The 20,343-nt window shown below is 42.3% G+C and overlaps 2 protein-coding genes across 3 annotated transcripts in view; both read left to right on the top strand.

Annotated features, from left to right (window-relative positions):
• Nucleotides 1-7,498, top strand: part of poc1b (POC1 centriolar protein B) — a 29,286-nt gene extending 21,788 nt beyond the window's left edge. For both annotated transcript variants that reach the window (XM_086074575.1, XM_086074574.1), the window contains 2 exons: nucleotides 6,967-7,140; nucleotides 7,381-7,498. In XM_086074575.1, coding sequence (XP_085930701.1) covers nucleotides 6,967-7,140; nucleotides 7,381-7,497 — 291 coding nt within the window. In that variant the 3' untranslated portion in view covers nucleotide 7,498. The remainder of the gene's footprint in view (nucleotides 1-6,966; nucleotides 7,141-7,380) is intronic.
• Nucleotides 7,499-14,725: 7,227 nt separating this feature from the next.
• On the top strand, nucleotides 14,726-19,787 carry dusp6 (dual specificity phosphatase 6). The gene is made up of 3 exons (XM_086074518.1): nucleotides 14,726-15,429; nucleotides 16,537-16,965; nucleotides 18,735-19,787. Exons 1-3 carry the CDS (start codon nucleotides 15,003-15,005, stop codon nucleotides 19,070-19,072), a joined length of 1,194 nt encoding a protein of 397 aa, XP_085930644.1. The 5' UTR covers nucleotides 14,726-15,002; the 3' UTR covers nucleotides 19,073-19,787.
• The last annotated feature ends 556 nt before the right edge of the window (nucleotides 19,788-20,343 follow it).

Here is a 20,343-nt window from a genome sequence, read left to right as displayed (position 1 = left end):
GCATAATTGCATTTGTAAGACGTTGGTGACAGCTCAGTGCATTTTTCTTTTCATATTAAAAGCTATCTCATCTTTAAAATGAAGTAACTTGTGAAATTCTGCACATTTTTAAAATCGTAAAATACCCCAATCTCCACAAATATATGCATTGTTATTACATTTATTACTGCTAAATTTTGATGTGGACGTGTCTCTTGTGTTGCGACTAGAATTCCCTCAGTAAGGCTTTCCAAGTAAGGGGCAGTCTCTTAAAAAAAAAAAAAAAAAAAGATAAAAAATTTGGGGCTTTATGCGATTAAAGTTTTTAATCAAAATTAATCGCATTACTTTACTAGGTGATTTACTACGCGATTAAACACAAATTTCATATCTGTTCTAAATGTACAATGAAAAAAATGCTAGGTTTTCATAGTCTTGTTAACAAAAGTGGAAAAAAATGTTAACCTAATAGAAATAGTTCCCAAAAAATTTTGACGTTTATAGCCGTCAATGGCAGTGAATGAGTTAATCACGTGTTGAAAAAAATGTGTGCCATTAAAGGAACTTTAAATTAACTCAAACTTAACGCACTAATTTTGACACCCTTAGTTTAAAATAATCTCATATCTTAGCCTTTGTCTGCTAGCTTCATGCTAAAGCTAAATAGCATCTATGTTGCTACGATGCTAGCCCTTCACGGTGTAGCATGGCATTAGCATGGCATACAGTCAATGCAGATGTTACGTTAGCCTGTTTCAAAGAGAATCACACCTCATGTGTTTAACATAATCGCATATCTTAGCCTTTTTGTCTGCTCGCTTCATGCTAAGGCTACATAGCATCTGTGCTAGCTCTTTACGCAATAGCTTGAGAACAAACAGTGTAGCAAGGGAATTAGCATGGCCATCCTTGAAGAGGTCTCGCCCAGGGCCTCGCTCATGGCAGCTAATGGATTATTCCGGCCTCAAACATTTTCCCACTGGTACATTTCCTTGACTTTGGACTTGGTGGGATGTGAATCACATGTTTTGTGTGGTTTGGCAGATGAAATCGGTTTTAACGCGTGTCGTTAGCACCTGCCGCGTATGTGTCATGTGTGTCACTCATTCAAATTTACTGACATTTTCTCACCGCTGGCCATGAATGGCGGTATAAAATGAGCCTTTGTTGTATCAAGAAAATTATAAACAAATATATATGATGATGATGATATATTGATTAGGATATTTATTTTCAGTAAAAGTGAGAATAGTCGCATTTAGGTTTATTTATTTTTTGTTGCCGTCGTGTATTCCATGGTTTATAAAAAAGGAGCATGTAAACAATTGATCACAAAAAAAAATTAGAATAGAAACTTCAACACTAAACTGTATTTATACGTATGCCTTTACGCAAATGTTTGTTAAACATCTTTTCAGCTTGGCAACCTGTTTTTTTTTTTTTTTTTATCTTTGAAAATAGACAAAATTCAAACAAAAACAGCAGGCTCAGCAGCATGTCTTAGAACGGTAAATGGATATTACAACAAATAAATACCTCCCTAAATTTTTCTTAAAGTTGTACCAAATTTCAATTTAAAATCTTTCACTTACCTTTTGTTTTAGGTGCAAAAGTTCCCAACATTTTGGCTCTGATGCTGCACCAAAGTAACTTCGTTTTTAATTGATCCATCCAATTGGCCATCAGAATTTTAAAAATATCCGATGCTGATATGCTTCAAAATGCCAAATATCGGCGATGATAATCGATCTATCCCTGCTGCAAACTTTTCCCTGTCATGGGATCAAAGTGATCTAATTCAATAATTACGATGCAAAAAGGACAGTAGAAAATTTAAGAAAAAAATATAGTAAAATAAGAAAATTATTACTTCAAATAAGCAAAATTATCTGCCAACAGAACAAGAAAATTTTACTTAAATTTACCTGTAAGGTTTAAAAAAATATATATAATAATAATAATACTAGGCCCATATCAACCACAGACAGCGGTCTTGAAAATAATATTTTTAGACTAAAAACAAGTAATGTTGCGCTATTCAAGCTGTAATAAATAGAATTATTTTCTTAAAATACATAAGTATTTTTTTACGCTTGGATAACGTAGCCTGAGTGTCAAGCAGGGAGGTAACCGGTCCCATTTTTATTGTCTTTGGTATGACCCACCTAGGTATTGAACCCACAACCTCCAAGTCTGAGGATAGCACTAGACCATTGCGCTGGTACTGGAGCAAGGAAAAATGAACAAACCACTTGCATGTTTGTCAGATTTTCATACTTTTATTTTTTTCCGTTTATCGTATTACTAGATTATGCAAAATCTTAAAATAAGAAAATTAAACTTATGAAACCCCAGTTCAGGCCTTTGATGTTGGTTAGTTGTCATCTTAAAATGTGCAAAATGCTTGTTTTAAGCCTCAAAGTACTTAAAACTGGCTGTTAATACTCAATGCCTGACTTCCATTCAACTTTCTTGTTTGGAAAGAGGAACTCCTCCTTCATTTCGACCTTTTAGTGGGTCAAAGTTTAATGTTGCAGGAGAACAAACTGTTTTATTTATTTGTTCTTGCCATGCGTGTCCCTGACACAGGATGTTTACCGTCGTGATGATGACCGTGACAATGGTGCCCGCCACCAATAACATGTTTGTTTTGTGTGTCAGTTGAGCTTGTAGAGTTTTATTTTTATATGCAACAAGTACAATGTACATGTTGCATATAACGGCACATTTCAGCCACAAAAGTTGTTTATATTGCTTTTAAAATACAATGAATGACCGCAATAAAAGCGTTTTCTCTGAATGACGTGCTGCCATTGAGCCGTGGCGAGGCCTTGGCTGAGACATTTGTGTGTGCGTGCCTGTTTGTGTGTGTCATTGAAAGGCCGCCAAGCAGGATGTTTTGGTTTGAGCGTGGGCGGATGTCGCCGAGATAGACGAGCGGATGTGTCGGCTTCCTCCCCCCCCCCCAAAAGGAAAGAAAAAGTGAGAAGCGCACCTCTCAGACATTTAGTTTGTTTATCCGGCGACTCTCACATGGTTTGTGGGTGGTGCATCTCCCGCAGGTGTTTTGTCGTCCTGCGGCTGCGGGCGTGGCGCCTTAACAAACACGTCCGCGCAGTCTTTGCACGAAAGAGTCGTCCGACGTCTGTCACCTGACTTGTCCGCGCCCGTCGATAAGCATCAACAACACATGCGTTTTGTTGTGGAAGACATTTTGTGGAACTCGTACCCGGTACCAGGAAAATTTTCGTTAGTGAGTCGAACGTTTATCAACGAGCATAAAGTACGAAATTTAGTCTTCAGTGAAGCTAACTGACATGTTTTTGTAAACACGACTCAACCTAATACGAGGTTATGAAAACACTTCAATAAACCTACTTTTTCCAATCAAGCATTGACTTTTAACTCATTCACTGCCATTGATGGCTGTAGATGTCAAAAATTCACTTTATTTCTATAAGTTTTAACATTTTTTTCCACCTTTGTTAACAAAAGTATGAAAACCTAGGAAAAAATGGTTTATTGTACATTTAGAACAGATATAAAGTAGAGAAGACATCTGATTAATTATGATTTAAAAAAATTAATCGCCGGACGCCCCCTAAATTTTAATAATCTTTTTTTTTCTAGATTAAAAAAACTTTTGAAATAAAAAATATATAATTTTTTTTAAATAGAAAAGATGATTGAAAATGTAAAAAAAAAAATAAAAAAAATAAGAAAATATACAAAATACAAAAAAATAAAAAAAATAAAAAGGTTCAAAATAAAAATAAAAAATTTAAAGAAAAGATTATTAAAATTTTGAGAAAATAATTACAATATTTTGTTAAATAGAAAAGATTATTATTTTAATAATCAAACAAATTTTAAATAGAAAAGATTATTAAAAGGGCCGTCAGGCATTGCATGATTTCACTAGTTAACTCACGATTAATCACAAATGTTATATCTGTTTTAATGTACAATAAAAAATACTTTTGTTAAGAAAAGTGGATTTTTTTTTAAACTAATCAAAATAGTTCAAAATGAATTTTGACGTCTATAACCGTCAATGGCAGTGAATGAGTTAATTGGTCATTCCTGTGACAGTTATGAAAGCCACAGATGACCTCGGCTGCAGAGTGGGACGGTCAGCTGTGATGTTTGCGATCATCATCAAAATAGCCGCACCTCCGGCACCATTTGGAACTCCGTCCACAGATGTGGGATCAAAGGCGTCATTAGCATGCGAGCTAGGATTAGCTGTGCTCTCTGCTTCGACGTGGAGGAGCTGTTTGATGTCGACTCAAGAGGCTTTTTCGCTCTCATGTTGTTGTTTGCTACCTGGAGGCTGGCTCCGGTCCTTTCAATGCTGAAAACGACACCAACAGCAAAGTGCTACTTTTTGGGGGTTTGCACCCAAATAGGAGTTTTTTTGCAATCATTTTTGTGCTAAATTGCGCCTTTATGGGGTGAACCATTCATTGCATGTATGTCCAAATTCAACTTTTTGTGATGAATTGTTATGTCCAACGACACATTTTTGGTTTTAACCATTTTTTTATGTGCTCAACCATTAAATTTTTGGGCCTACCGTAAATGCCCAAAGCAAGAAAATAAATAAACAAAAAGAATAATAATAAGCGGTCTGGAAAATCGATGGATGGATTAAGCAATAGCTAAATAAATAAATAAAAGTTGCAAAATAAAAATAAATTAATATTGCATATTTAAGTTTTTTGTGGTCAACCATTGTATTTTATGCCAAAATGCAGTTGTGTGTAATTATTAATGGATAAATATAAGATATTTTTATTCCAAAATGAAACTTTTAATGGTCATTTTTGTCTGGAATTTTTTTTGTGGTCAACTGTCATAATTCTGTCCCAAAATGCAACTTTTTGTGGTCAACCACTGCAAATTTGTCCAAATTAAACTTTTGTGGTCTTTATTATGCTAAAGGGACACTTTTTATGGTTCCTTTTTATTTATTTTTTGTCAATTTTGTCTTTAACTGTTGCTTTTGTGCTTGAATTAAAACACAATTTGTGAAAAAATTTCTCTCCCCCGACTGCCCCACCCACCCCCAAATTGTGTGCCAAAACAACTTTTTTTTGGGGGGGGGGTGTTGTAACTGCATTAGTGTGCCAAAATTTACTATTTTCTAAAGTACAAATAATGTTTGTGGTCAAAAATTGCATTATCGGTATTATTTCTTGTTTTTTTTTATTGTCAACCATTGCACGCGTTTGCAAACAATGTTACTTTTACCCCCTGCCATTTATGTTAACCTAAACTGGTATCCTTTTCTATCATGCTTCTTAATTAGCAAGCAGGTTAATTAGTGTGCCTCTTGAACGGGTTTGATTGCGGCCACTCTTCCTGTGTGGGGTGGGGTGACACGAGGGGGGTCGGGGGCGGGGTCTACTCTGGATGCACTCGGTGTAAATGAGCTTTGCAGATGCCAACCAGATGTGCTCCTGAGCAGCAGGAGATGAAGAAAAGATATCCTGGCCAGAGACACACTGACAGCTTTGTTCACCTCCGTTTAATACTTCCCCTCCCCCTCCTCCCCCTCCTCCTCCTCCTCCTGTGTGTGTCTTTACACTCCTCCTCTCCCTCCATCATTAACGGCTCTTTGAAGCCAAGACAGGAAGAACGCCGGAATCGATTGCTCTGTGCATTAAGTGTGGAATGTGTGACAACCTCCTCTTCCTTCCTTCCTCCCTCCCTCCCTCCCTCCCTCCTTTTTTTGTGCGTGCACGTGTGTACACCGGATGCTTCGTTAGGTACACAATCCAATCAGATCTAATCATCATAATGTTAATTCTGATGGTTAGTTTTTGCCAAAATGCAACTTTTTCTGGGTTGACATTTAATTTTGCGTTTGAGAGCCAAAACGCAATTGCAGTAGTTGTGTTTAGCATTTAGATTTTGAAGTAAAAAAATACTTTTATTGTGGTGATTTTTTTGTGACAGAATTCAGCTTGTGTGGTCATTTTTTCATCTTTGTGCTATAACTTCTTACTTTTGTTAAAAAAAGAAAAGAAAAAAAGGCAATTTTTGTACCAACATGGATATTTTTCTGTGCTTAAATTTGGGAAAATCGAACGAAGAATCAAGGACAAATGTTTAAATGTTAGTACTGTGGTGTTGTATCAGGAAGAAAGCGGATCCTGCTTAGGAGGGTAGTACTTTTAAGTGGTCTAGGTACCTTTGGGGCAGGTTCTGCATTGCTGATTGGAACATTTTAGGTCTAGGAACTACAAGTACCAAAAACGATTTTTACTTTTCGTCCTGTGGTATTGTATTAGGGGATAGTAGTAGGAATCTTTTGGGCTCGGGTGGTTTTGATAGTTTTGTAGCACATCTCAACCAATGGAATTTTACCCCGACATGAGGATAAACAATTAACTAATTCACTCCCAGCCATTTTCACTGAAGCAACCCCCTTCGCTCCCGGCTGTTTTACTGGATTTTGACTGATTTTGCAAGTCCCACAAAATATGTTCTATTGCTATAAAAACATGTAACCTACCAAAAGAAAGATATAAAAGTCTCTTCTTTCATCAGGAAAAAAAGTATATTTCTATCAGTTTCCGTTTTGCAGCAATTAGCATTAGAATATAGCTAAGTTTCATCAATATTCACAAACCTGTTGAAAACACTGGGAAAAATAGCTTTTTTGCAACATAGCCCTGGTTGATCTCTTATACTCTGCTGCCACCTTATGGCCGTTTTTTTAATAACTACCATTGCTTTAAGCCACCTCTTCAGGTCAGAGGTTGCATCAAAGCCTTCTGTATGCTCTAACATAAAAAAAAAAACATTTAAAAAAAATTACAAATACATTTTTGGGACCATGGCAATATTTAAAATAGAACGTGTGTATGTTTTGCTAATGACTTAAAATTTGTATTTTAGATACTTAAAAAAATATATATCAACAATGACTACAATATGTGTAATTTCCTGCCATTGTAAATTGCTACGTATTCCCTGCAGGCCCGCGACAGTCAGTCTTCCGTCACCACGACAGATGACGAAATCTGGATGAAGGAGGATATCATGGCCGACGGAAGTCGACGGAAGCGGCAAAGGCACAGGGGCCGAAATCAGTCGCCTGCTGTGAACTCCATCCTGCAGCACATGGTCAAGCAGCTGGACGTCCTCACGCAGGTTAGTGATGGCGAGGACGTCCATTTTGAATTTGAATTGAACGTTAACGACCCTCGCCCCACACGATTTGGATGATAGCCGCGACAACGAGGCACTCTAAGGTGGCCACTCTAGCGGTCTGCATGAGGCTGTCATGTTGTTGTTTTTTCTTTGTTTGTTTTCTTTCTAACATTCTTTTCCTTTCCAATCCAACAACGAGGCACTCTAAAGGCTAATGCTAATTTTATGACATTTTTTTAGACTGTTTCCGTGCTGGAGGAGCGTCTCAGCCTTACAGAGGACAAAGTTCAAGAGTGTCTCGCCCGAACGCAACACGAAGCAGAACCATCGGATACACCACCGGACCACCTCACATGAGGTACAATAAATGCGTGTGTGTTTGTGTTTATTCTTCGCTCACACAAAACCCCGTCCAGAGATCCGTTCCGCCGGCAAAGGACGGGTTGTGTTGAAGACTTGAAACGCGTCTCCATTTATTCGGAAGATAAAGAAGGTGTGCAAGGTGAATGAGAGGAAGATCCTCTTTCCGCCTTAAGAAGCTTAAGGTGTCTGCTGGGCCATTGATCATCAGAACCACAAGACCCCCCCCCACTACCACTTCCTGTCTGCCGACGGCCTCGTGGATGCCGCCTCACACGGCCGATCCTCTGAAGCTTCTTAACGCTGCTCTTTCTTTCGCTTAAGCCTGTCGGCTCGTGCACTCGAGGGACGCGACCTCGCCGCCTGTCACTGCAGTGAGTGACGTGGATGTGTGAGTGAGGAGGTCACTCTCCGTACGCTGCATCTGGACCCGGACTTGATCTTGATAAAGCAGGATTATGAAAAAATTACAAAATGCACAATTGATTTTATTTATAAATCAACTATGAACCCATTTTTATTTTGTTTTTATATTTCAATAACAGATGACGTGGGGACAAACCAATCGTATTGCTTTGTGAAAAAAATAAAAAAATAAATTTAGATAGATGAAGTTTCTGCCCGACAGTGACGGGAAACATTTTGATTTGTTTTTCCATCACACAGAAGAAAAAAAAAATCCTGTTAAGGTTCACGGGGATCCGGAGCCGATCCCGGCTGACTTCGGGTGAATGGCAGACAACGCCCTGGACTGGTCGCCAGTCACTCACAGGGCACTTATCAAGACAGACAAGCATTCACACGTCAGGCGAATGTACTTCAAAATCAGTGACCCTACAAAATGTTATATTAAGTGTCAATGAATTATTGTTTTTAATGTTGTCTATTTGTATTCATATTTTTGCAAAATGAGGTTAGATATTGACCACAATCTTATTTTATTTTTTTATCTGTAGATAATATTTTCTATTACCTACGTCATGTGGTATTATAATAATAATAATAATAATATATATATATATTCTCAAGGTTATCTTTAACAATTTTTTTAAGCAATTTGTTAAAAGGGAAGTCAAGTCAATGCACACCATTAGTCAAAACACGGTATTCTGATTAATAGTATGTTTGTATAATATGAATCAATCAGCATAATCCACGTGTTTCTATCCATCTCAGGGGGCGGCCTTTTTGCCACTTGCTTTCCACCGACAATGACATCACCGTGCCTAAGGGCTCAGGTAGCGACGGTCATGGCTCACCTGACACGTGACATTTGCAAACTGAGCCGTGATTGGTCATCACCCGAGCCCTGAGTAACTGTGATGTCATTTTCAGTTGACAGCAAGTGGCAAAATGGCCGCCACCTGAGATTAAAAACGTGAGTATTTCTCTGCTTTAATTTATATCCCACACTTACACAATATTCATCAAAATGCCGTGTTCATATTATAAAGAAAAATCTTGACTTGACTTCCCTTTAAGAGTGTTTTTTTCTTAATTTAAGATGTTTATATTTGCTATACTAACAAAACCCTTTCCAATAAAACTTGAGTTGCATTTCTTGTGAATGAGTGACTGCAGTGTTCGCCTATTGACAGTTTGGGGGCTGTGGGTTATGTCCCACAATGCATTGCTGCCGTGGCATTACGCCTGCTACGTGACTGCGAGGATCTGCTGCTGTTGTCCTGGTTTATCCCGCTCTCCTCTGCCCTCCCTTCATCCCTCTATCCTCTTTACCTGCACTTGCCTAACTGGATTGACTGGACGCCCACCTGCTTTCGCTGCGCGCACATACACCAACACACCCTTTTTTGCAGGAGAAAAATAAGAACGAGCAATAGCTAATAACTAGCTCTCACTTTCTCTTTCCCGTCAAACGTCCATCCTGTTTGTCATTTTGCTCTCGGAGCATCCCGTCCTGTCCGTCACACTTTGGGGGCGACAGGAAACGGGCGACATTTACGCTCAGGCTGACCAGAGAGGCAGGAAGTGAGCGGCGTAAACACATAAAAGTCAGCACTTTCCAAGGAACTGTTTGTTCCCGTGAGAAGGAAAGGAGAGCGCGTTGGGCTGAAGGCGGTTCAGCCGTTGGGCCGCGAAGTGTTGCAAGCGCTGATCTTTCCTCCGCTGTGGGGCTTTGAACTTTTAAGCGGTTTAACAGCAGTGAATCTTTTAAGACGGGCAACCCCGCACGAGACCTGCGGGCAGCTGTATGCAATGTAATGACCTGTGAACTGGAATGTGTTGTGAACGCAACTATGTCAGCTTTTTGAATGGAAATCTGCAATGCTTCACATCTGTTGTGCATGAACCTGTGATGTGTTCCATATTAGCCCAGGAACATTGGATTACATTCCCAGTGAAAATTCCCCTGACTTTACCTTGTGAATGCAACCCAAATTGAGTGAAGTGCCAACTGCTTCACCCCTGTGTTGCATGAACCTGAATTGGATGTCATTCCCCAACATTTCCCCTGATATTCATCCCTGAACACAACGATATAACACCTTTTATAAACATAAATCCATCAAAGTGCTAACTCCTTCACATCTGTGTTGCATGGCCATGTACAATGGACGACATTCCCCATTTATCCCCCTGGATTTTCGCAGTAAACGACTGTCTGTTATCATTTTCAAGTGAGTAAAGTGCCAAATGCCAACTGCTTCACATCTGTGTTGCATGGACCTGAAAACTGTTGAACTTGTCTTTGGTAGCAATTAAGCTTAGTGTGCACTCTCATAGACGAGAGCCAATTAAAAATAATTCCACAATAGTTCCTGTCCCAGGAAGGCGTGTAACACTCCCATCTTTGTTCCCTCCGAGCTCCCCCTGATGTTTCCTGGGTGGTCCGCAGCAAAAGCAAGGAAGGCTAATTGGGGTCAAAGGAGAAAAAAATCTCACAAAACGGACCCCCTTCAGCCTTATACTAACATTTTTGACACCCGGCGGAGACACGAGTCTAAGGCACAGTGAGAGCTCGGCAGTGTTTGATGTGGCCGCTCCACAATATTGCGTGCGTCCATGTTTATGTTCTGTGGAGCTAGTAAACTTGTTTGTCACACAATGTCTGCAGTATTAAAGATACATTATGTGGAAATGATTAACATTCCAGTAGGCTTTGACATGGGGTCACTTCACAATGTTGTGTGCGACTATATTTATGTTCTGGGGACCTGTGCTACACTTTTTTTTTTTGTGCCACCAAGTTTTAAAGACAATCTAACTTTATTTAGTTATGTGTTCGCTCCACAATGTTGTGTGTGTGTTTACCTCCCTAATCTCAGTTTTAAAATGATCTTTACTGTATGTGGAGACTGAGTTCCATTAGACACTGACATGTGGTCGCTCCGCAATGTTGTGCACATATTCTGAGAAGCTAAGCTTTTTTTTTTTATTCCACGTAGTTTGTAGTATTAAAAATAATCATATATGGTGACATTAAGTGTGCCAGTAAACTGTCGTGTGGTCGCTCCGCAATGTTGTGTAGGTCCCAGGTAGCTATGAGACTTATTTGTCCTGCTCCGTCAGTCTGCGGTATTAAAGACAACCATGTAGCCAGCATCTTGAACAATGAATAGCATTCCTGTATTCAAATGTGTTTGCTCCACAACGTTGGGTGTGTCCTTGTTTATGTTCCGGCGACCTACTAGACTTATTTGTTGCACCCAGTCACCACTGTTAGACGCCTTACGTTGCGTAGAGACTGTCGTGATGTGTGTGTCCACATTCATTCCGCACGTACCAATGAACTCTAAATTTTTGAGATCTGAATGAAGGGAAGTACCAAAAGACACACACAGCAGAGACAACGTGATGGAGCCGCAGATAACACTAGAGCCGCCATTGTCCGTTTGTGTTCATGTGTGTGTGTGTGTAAATGAGTTTGTGTAGCATTAGCATGTGAATAGCGAGCGGATGGCAGCACAGACAGCAGCTGGCCGCGTTGCAGCGTGTGTTGAGCAAGTGTTGTTGTGGTTGTTCCCTGTTTTTTTGGATTGTGGGATCGACTGTCAAAATCAGCCATGAACACCAAGTGTCATTCAAATGTAAATCTGCTTAGTTAAAATGTTCAAAATGTGTTGAGTTGACAAGGAAGGATCCATATACTGTTAGAAGACAAGACACAAGGTAACTCAGTGTGCTCCAACATTTAAAAGCAAAATAATTTGACTTTTAAAAGCTAAATAAAAAGTCCCCCCCCCCCCCCCCCCCAAAATTACCAAAACAACGTACAGCGCAAGAGCATTGATTATCAAACTGCTCTAAAAGACCTGACTCATAAGTATGGGATAAACCCCACCCCCTGCACAGTTTTTAACCTGGGTTTAAAAATACTTACACTTGGGGCCCAACTTCAGTTTTGTTGACATCTTATTCCATTGGAGTGCAGCATAACAGCGAAACGCTTATGCACCATATTTACTTTTAAACACTGGGCTCCACTAATGGACCCGAGTCTGCTGACCTCAGAACCCGACTGTGTTTATACTCCAAGAGCATTGCTTTAATGCATTCAGGGCTGAAGATATTCAGTGATTGATAGGTTGTCAGCATCGTTTGAACTCAACTTTTCAACTTCCCTGAAAATCTGAGGACGGTTGATGAGCAGCAACTACGCGTGTCGTCAAAGGACGATCAGCCATACCATTAAAATTCTATCGCCTTTGTCTTATCTGCCTGCTGATGACATCGCCGTCACACGTGCTTGCGTTGAAAGTTGTTATCGCCAAAGTACACACGCGCCTTATCTGTCGCGGCGTGGGCGGAAGGTACAGGAAGTTCACAACTCTGCCGCCGTCCCGTCTCGCGAACCAACTCTTGTCTTTGCCTCCTGTGTCATGTGACACAGGGACTTCCTGTTTCCAGGACGCTGTTTCCTGTGTGTGTGTGTGTGAACATAACACACACTCTTCTCTGTCGGCAGCTAATCTCGTCCTCCTCCCTCGCGTCTCTCTGCCCACCGGCTGCTCGTCTCAGACGGGGAAGTCCTTTGTCCTCATACAAATGGATACACACTATACACACACACACTAATCAGCTTTGTGTGTGTGTGTGTAATGTGAGTGAACAGGAGTCACATGAATGTTGTTGCTTTATGTCCCTTTTCTTTATTTATTTTTTTATACCTCAGACGTCCCCGCTGACCCTGGATCAGCTGCTCAGTTCATGTGGAAACATACAAACAATGACAAACTGTGCTTTTACAAAAGTTAACATGTAAGTAAAGATGAACTCCGGCTAAGCGGTAACCAACGGCTATGATGTTTTAAACAAAGGTTACAAGTTCACGTTGGGTACTTTTTGTCATGAATTCTCATCAAACAACTTTTTCCGCGCTGCCTTGACTTACAAGCGTCCCAACTTTATTTCGACTGACGAGCCGCCGTGCTGTTGATTTTCGTGTGGCTGCTTGATAAAAAAGAAGCAACAAAGGTAGCATAATGCCCTTGCATGTGGGCAAGGAGAGCCACAGTCCAACAAACTGCCAAAGACACGACTACAAAAATGAGAACACTCACAATGGAGCTGCTGTAGGCCACGACTCTTGCCCAAACGCTCACACACAGACGACACAGCCAACCTGATTCCAGCTCTTGATGTCACTCGCTAAGCCACGCCTTTTTAAAGGCACACTAACACATGAATATAGTTCTGCAATGTGTACAGTAATTGCACTTTATACAACCAATTTATTTGTTTACATTATCTTATGTTTTTTTATTACAATAAGGTTGTTGTTGTTTTTTAATTTAAAAAAATCTATTTTTAGAGGGGCTGTAACAGATTAATTGCATTTCACTTTATTACATTGGCGGAAATGTATTGGATATTTAGGTTGAACAATTTTGAAAAACGTGATCTCCTTCAATATTATGCGTACGGTTTAATGTGGGATTTTTTTTCCTTCGAGGTCCTCTTCCTGTATATTTTTCAACAAACACAAGCAATACATTGATCTGTATTACAGTGAACAATATCACATTTATTAATATTTTTTTATTATTATTATTATTATTATTGTTCAGTCCTCTCAAGTTTATTTATTCATATAGTGTTGATTTATGGAACAAGTTTAACTCATTAATCAAGATACCACAATATTTTTGTCTACATTGTTGAATTTGAAGCCGTCAAATGACGTGTCTTCAGCTGCGATCTGGCTCGGTTCTGATCGAAAGTCTCCTTTCCTAGGCTCGTCATCAAAAAATCCAAATATACCTCAAATATGACGGAGATGAACATCTATCAGACGGCAAGGAGCAGCAGCGGAAGAGCACAAAAAGATGAATGCAAACAGCTTGGCTCCATTCACTGTCTGTCGGACGACAGTGGGGCGGCGGCAGTTCGGGGGTGGGGGTTAATAAGGGCCCCGCGTTCAAGCTCGAGCCGCTTCACTTTATGCTAGCACACACACACACACACGCGCGCGCGCTTTGTTCCCAGCCCCATGTTGGACCCTCTCAGTGGGGGCACGCTTGTTACTTTAGAACGAGAGCAGGACCTCTGCGGGTACAATTGGAGGGCACGGGGGCCCGCTTTCCACCAGGAAGTGCCACGCTAATGTCATCAAATGTGGTTCTGGGGCCAAAAGAGGACCCCCGACGAGCAGGGGGTAGTACGGCAACCAGGAGATATGTTCCAGATACACCCACGGTGAAAATCTGTTCGTTCGTTTTGTTCGTTCCATCTATCTATCTATCTATCTATCTATCTATCTATCTATCTATCTATCTCTCAACAATGTAAATGCCCTTCAACTAACATTTCAACACAACTTAAAAAAAAAACTGCAAGCATAAAGTATAGAGAAAATACAGTATGTAGAGTTGTGTCTGCACATTGTCTGCTGTATGTGTTGACTTTTACTTGTGTTGTAATAACAACGCACTTTTGAGTGATAGGATTGTGTTGGTGCAGCATGTGAAAGCCGACCCCCCCCCCCCCCCCTTGTCCTCCACCCTCCCTCCTTCCTTCCGCAGTTCTCCATCGTGTTTGCACTCACTTGATCCGGAGCGGAAATTCCTCTCCCCTTTTTTTTTTTTGTGAATGACAAACTCATTAACAATTCATCAACACAGAGGGGGGGCGGGGGAGAAAGAAAGGAGGGCGGTTCGCGCCTTCCGGCCCCCGTTGCCAGGACGACCGCCACTCGGGCCTGCTGCGATTGGCTGGCGATCGGAATGCCGAGCCGAGGCCACGCCTCCTCCCTCCTCCTCCTCCACCGCCATTCAGGAGCTTCGCGCCGCTCTCGGGGCTTCAGTGAGAGAAAAGACGGACGACGAGGAAACAAGGCCGACGACCCATTCAAGCTTCGGGACGACGATTGTTAGAGATTCGAACTCCTCGGACTATATTTGGCGCGGGCTCGTTGGGAAGAATCGCTTCGAATGAGCAAGAGCCAGCCGTGGGATTCATTCACCACCCCGACATAACACGGAGCCCACCCGCCCATTGATTTAACATTGTCCCCCCCACCCCCCTCCCTGGAATCCGTCTAAATGCTGGACAAGTTCAAGCCCGTGGCCCCCCCGCAGAAGCAGTCGCTCGACTCGGTGGTCATGGCGGTGAGCAAGACGTCGGCGTGGCTCCGCGAGCAGCTGGACACGCCGCGCCGCGACTGCCTGCTGCTCCTCATGGACTGCCGCGGCCAGGAGCCCTACGAGTCGTCGCACGTCCAGGGCGCCATCAGCGTGGCGCTGCCCGGCCTCATGCTGCGTCGTCTCCGCAAGGGCAACCTGCCCGTGCGGGCGCTGCTCGCCGACGGGCCCGACCGGGAACGCTTCGCGCGGCGCTGCAAGAGCGCCACCATCGTGCTGTACGACGAGTTCAGCCGCGAGTGGAACGAGAACGTGGACGGGGGCTCCGTGCTGGGGCTGCTGCTGCGCCGCATGAAGGACGAGGGCTACAAGGCCTTCTACCTGGAGGGTGAGTCGGTCCCCCGGCCGGAACCGCCGCTGTCTGTCTTGGGGTTGAGTTACCTGGCCATGAGTGACACATTGAACAAGTCACAACCTTTCTTTGAACCACATACAACGGCCTCAATTTAAAAAAAAAATAAACATTTATAGATTTGTTTTTATTATTAGCATGATATTTTTAGAATCGGATTTTGCTTAGTAGTCACACTTTGTGTATTCTCAATACACACAAAACAGACCAAATGTTTTTTTTTACTTTACATTTCTAAATGTTTGACTACTTTAAAATTTTATTTTAGTTAAAAAAATATGTTTTTTTTTAACTTACCCATATTTTTATGCAGCTACTTCCTAATCTATACGCAGTAGATATTTTGCAGAGACCAACAACTCGCCACCTAGCGTTATTTTGCCGTGAATCAAACTACAAGTACAAATTTTGCACCAATGATTTGCCCCGAAGGCACTGTTTTATTCTTTCGCGCGGGTTCAAATGCCGTTTTATCTTATTTATAACTATTTACTCCAATTCCAGTCCGAAATTGTAAAGGAGCCATTTTGTTTCATGTATTTATTGAATAATTGCGCAGTTATGCAGTAGAAAAGCTTCGTAGCTTGTGATGATATCTGCAGACCGGAAACTCAAAAATATTGCGCGGACACTGCCATAACGGCCACAGCTCGTATCAGAAGCCACTTCATTGGGAAGCCAGTTTAACCATAACACGGCAACCTACACAGTGCCAAAATAACCTATTCGCAGCAAGCTAAGAATTTCTTGCTCCGGCAATTAGCCAATCAAAGCATTCGCGGCATAATAACGCTAGCGTGCGACTTGCTGGTCACGGCAAAATAACCACTGCCAAAAAATAGGCATATCATGTTTCTATTATTAGAAGCCAAGCCAGCAGCTAATGTTGAGGTTGACTTACTTTGCGCCAACATTATCTAATAATAAATGTGGATGTCGTTAAGGGGTTGGTATTACACCAGCGGTGGGCAACCAAAGGCCCCTGGGCAGTATATTGTCCCATTGAATTACTGTACAGGACCCGTATTGACATGAAAGCGCTACATAAATAAAGATGACTTGACGTGAATGTTCTGTTTGTAGGCGGCTTCAGCAAGTTCCAGGCCGAGTTCCCCAACCTGTGCGAGACCAACCTGGACGGCTCCTCCAACAGCAGCCCCCCCTCCACGCAGGTACTGGGCCTGGGTGGCCTGCGCATCAGCTCGGACTCGTCGGACATCGAGTCGGACGTGGACCCGAGCAGCGCCACCGACTCGGACGGCAGCCCGCTGTCTAACCCGCAGCCGTCCTTCCCCGTGGAGATCCTGCCCCACTTGTACCTGGGCTGCGCCAAGGACTCCACCAACCTGGACGTGCTGGAGGAGTACGGCATCAAGTACATCCTCAATGTCACGCCCAACCTGCCCAACCTCTTTGAGAACGCCGGCGAGTTCAAATACAAGCAGATCCCCATCTCGGACCACTGGAGCCAGAACCTGTCGCAGTTCTTCCCCGAGGCCATCAACTTCATCGGTAAGTTCTACCCTGAACTCCAAAATCGATTGTGATGGCGCGAATGCATGCCAAAGCAGCAGGTGGCGCTACCTCTTCAAATGTTTACTTGTGGATAAAAGTAGAACGCTTGTCGAAAGTACTTTGTCATTGGCCAATGACCAGCAGCCATCTCCAACTTTTTGTTTGAAAAACAACAAGACATTTCTACACATTTTGCGTCTGGAAAACACCAAAAAACGCTCGCACCTCTTAAGTAAATGCGCGTGGATAAAACAGCAAAACTTGTTAAAAAAGATGGAAAATCTCCCCAATCCCAAAATACCCAAACATGACATTTTACTTTAAAAGGCATCCTTGCATACCATCTTCATGTTTAGTACGCAACGTGAGATTTCCCAGAGCAGGAAGCGTGTTGCCGTTCTTACTTGTTTTGTGTTAGCGTAGCTTATTAGCGCTCGCCTTTCCGTGACAATGGCGCCATTTGGGCTGCGAGCGGCAGCTCGAGTCATGAGGGCGCTGTCAAGGCTCACAGGATGTCAACAGGGCCTGTAAATGGCTTCTTTTGTTCATGTAATGGGGGTTGGGGGGGGGGGGGGGGCATGTCCTAGATTACTTTCAATGGCGCTTCCTTCCTGTTCCGCTCAAATTACCGTCCGGTTTGTTGCTCTCGGGTTTCAGCCGGGACCTTTTAGTGATAGTGCGACTCTTACGCAAGAGCGTGACTGCGACGGGGCTGCTGATCATCTCCGGCGCTGATAAAAGGCCAGCGCGTCAAAGACACAATGTTCCAGAACATGCGCAATCCCGTTCAGCAAAAAGGAAACGGGGACAAAGCTACACAGACAAAACCATCACAGAAACACGTCAGCCACTACGGCGGACGGCCGACCCAAAAAAAAAGTTCCGTTCTTCGACATGCATTTGTCTTCACGTTATGAGTCACCACAATGGAGAGCTTCTTGAACGCTGTCATCTATTTGCAGTCGTGACGTCAGCTCTTGGATCGCTGTCCGCTGTACTGACTGATGACATCAAGACTGGCGCATATTCAAATTATTATTATTATTATTTTTTTTTAATATAACTTTCCACTGTAGGAACTGATTTGATTGGCTGTTGCCAGCCATGACATCAAAACTAATGGCAAGGCAACTTACCATTGCTAAATCATTAAAAGTAATATAATTACTTAAAAGCATTACAAAAAATTGGTAGTAGTTAAAGTAAATAAAAAGTAGCCGGTAACTTGTAACTGATAATGTCACGATATCGAGTGAAACAGCTTTTGATTGGCTACCGGCGGATGTCATCAAAACTAATGCACGTCAACTAAAATAGATTTTTTTTTAAACAACTTAAACTAAAAATGGTGTACCGTAGTGACTGATGGCATCAAAACTTAAAGCCTAGGCAATAAAATTACTTAAATAAAATCGGAAAATACTGGCCACTGTCGTCAAAGTGGTTTTGCTTTTAAAATTAAATTTAGACGGGAAAAAATAAAATGATCAATGTCCAAAACAAACCCTCCTTCCTGCTGGATTTTCAGATGAGCATATTTTTGCATCATCCGAAGCGAAATGCCGCCAATCAGCAAATCCAACCGATACAGAAAGTTTAGCATTTCTTCCTTTATTAAGTTTAAATAAATCAAAGAATCAAGCACACTTCCAAATTTCAAGCTGTGTGCGTCTCCATTGAGTTATCAGTCTGGAAAAAAGTGTTATCCTCAAACACCCCTAGTTTCCACATTAACAATCCTCCCCTTTTTTTTTTCTCCCTTCCAGACGAGGCTCGGGGCCAACACCGCGGCGTGCTGGTTCACTGCCTGGCCGGCATCAGCCGCTCGGTGACGGTGACGGTGGCCTACCTGATGCAGAAGCTGCAGCTGTCCATGAACGACGCCTACGACATCGTCAAGACCAAGAAGTCCAACATCTCGCCCAACTTCAACTTCATGGGCCAGCTGCTGGACTTTGAGCGCACGCTGGGCCTCAAGAGCCCGTGCGACAACCGGCTGGCCAGCACCGCCGCCGTGGTCACGCCGCCCGGCGGACAGCCCCTCTACTTCACCACCCCCACCAACCACAACGTCTTCCAGCTGGACCCGCTCGAGTCCACGTGAGCGAGCGAGCGGCGGCGAATGAAAATGTGAAATTTCGACGACCTCTTAACGTCCTGGAAGGAGTTTTCTGCCGGTGCGGCTGGACGCGGGCGGCGGGCGCTACGAAGCCTGGACGGGCGGCGGCGGCGGCGGCGGCGGTCCCTCCCATGAAGCGCGTTCAAACCGGACCACCATTTTGAGTCGTGGACTCGATCTGACTTTTGCCATCGTCTTCTGTGAAGACACAAAATGAACGCTTGTGTATATGATAGTTGATTATGCCAAAAAAAACAATCAATCAAAGAGGAGGATTTTCTATCTATGTGTAATCTATTGCAGTGTTTTCCCATCCACAAAATATATATTCTGAAATAATATCTAATTTTTCTCACAAATTTACAATCTGGGCCTGTTCAGGACCAATTGAGTGAAATAATCATAATCATTTTCAAGTGTTTGGGAATCACTTCTCTGAGCCAAAAGCAGGCCTTGTCTTCGCGCCTCCCCCCGAATAAATCAGTCCAGCTGAGGTAGCCTTATTTATTTAGCCTCCTCATGTGACTTTGTATGGGGGGGGGGCAGGTGTTTTTGTTTTTTTCTTCTGGTGAGGGTACCTGGAGGCTGCGTGGTCTTTGTGGCGATGAGGGGACAAGAATGTGGACGCCTCACCTCCTTCCTCCTCTCTCGTATGAATGTAAAGATAAGTTATTAATAAATGCATATTTTGTCTACGAAATCTGCCGTGCCGTGTGTTCTTGATGCCTCGCGCTGCGAGGGGTCCAGACTGGTTTGTCCAGGTGCAAGTTTTTTTTGTTTTGTTTTGGGTTGGCTGGCCCTCAGGCACGTCCCATGAGACATCAAAGTATGTGTGCGTGGCGGGGAGCCGGGTAAGTGTGTGTTTGCACGCGACTGCACACACGCCTCAAGCGTCGTACACATTTTCAAAAGGATTTCGGGATTCGATTTAATCAGCGTGCAAATGAGCACCAACATTTTTTTCACCTCGGTTAGGAGAACAAACTGTTGCTAAGAGGAACAACAGCACTTAATTTTCATTATTTATTTATTTTTTTAGTGTAAAATCATTATGAAAATATATACAGGGTTTTTTTCTGTTCAAATTTAATGTAATTAAAAACATTTTTATGACAGAAAAAGGTTTTTAATTAAAAGATGATTTTGTATTTCTTGTTTTTGTGGAACATTTTTAATGTTTAATTATATGCAATCATAGATATTGTTTTATTTAAATAAATTTTTATTTAATTTTTCATTCATTTCTGATGGCAGAA

This window comes from Leptonotus elevatus, chromosome 4, assembly GCF_054856555.1.
Source record: "Leptonotus elevatus isolate MCC_2025b chromosome 4, RoL_Lele_1.0, whole genome shotgun sequence".
NCBI lineage: Eukaryota > Metazoa > Chordata > Actinopteri > Syngnathiformes > Syngnathidae > Leptonotus > Leptonotus elevatus.
This window is presented reverse-complemented; position numbering and strand designations above follow the sequence as displayed.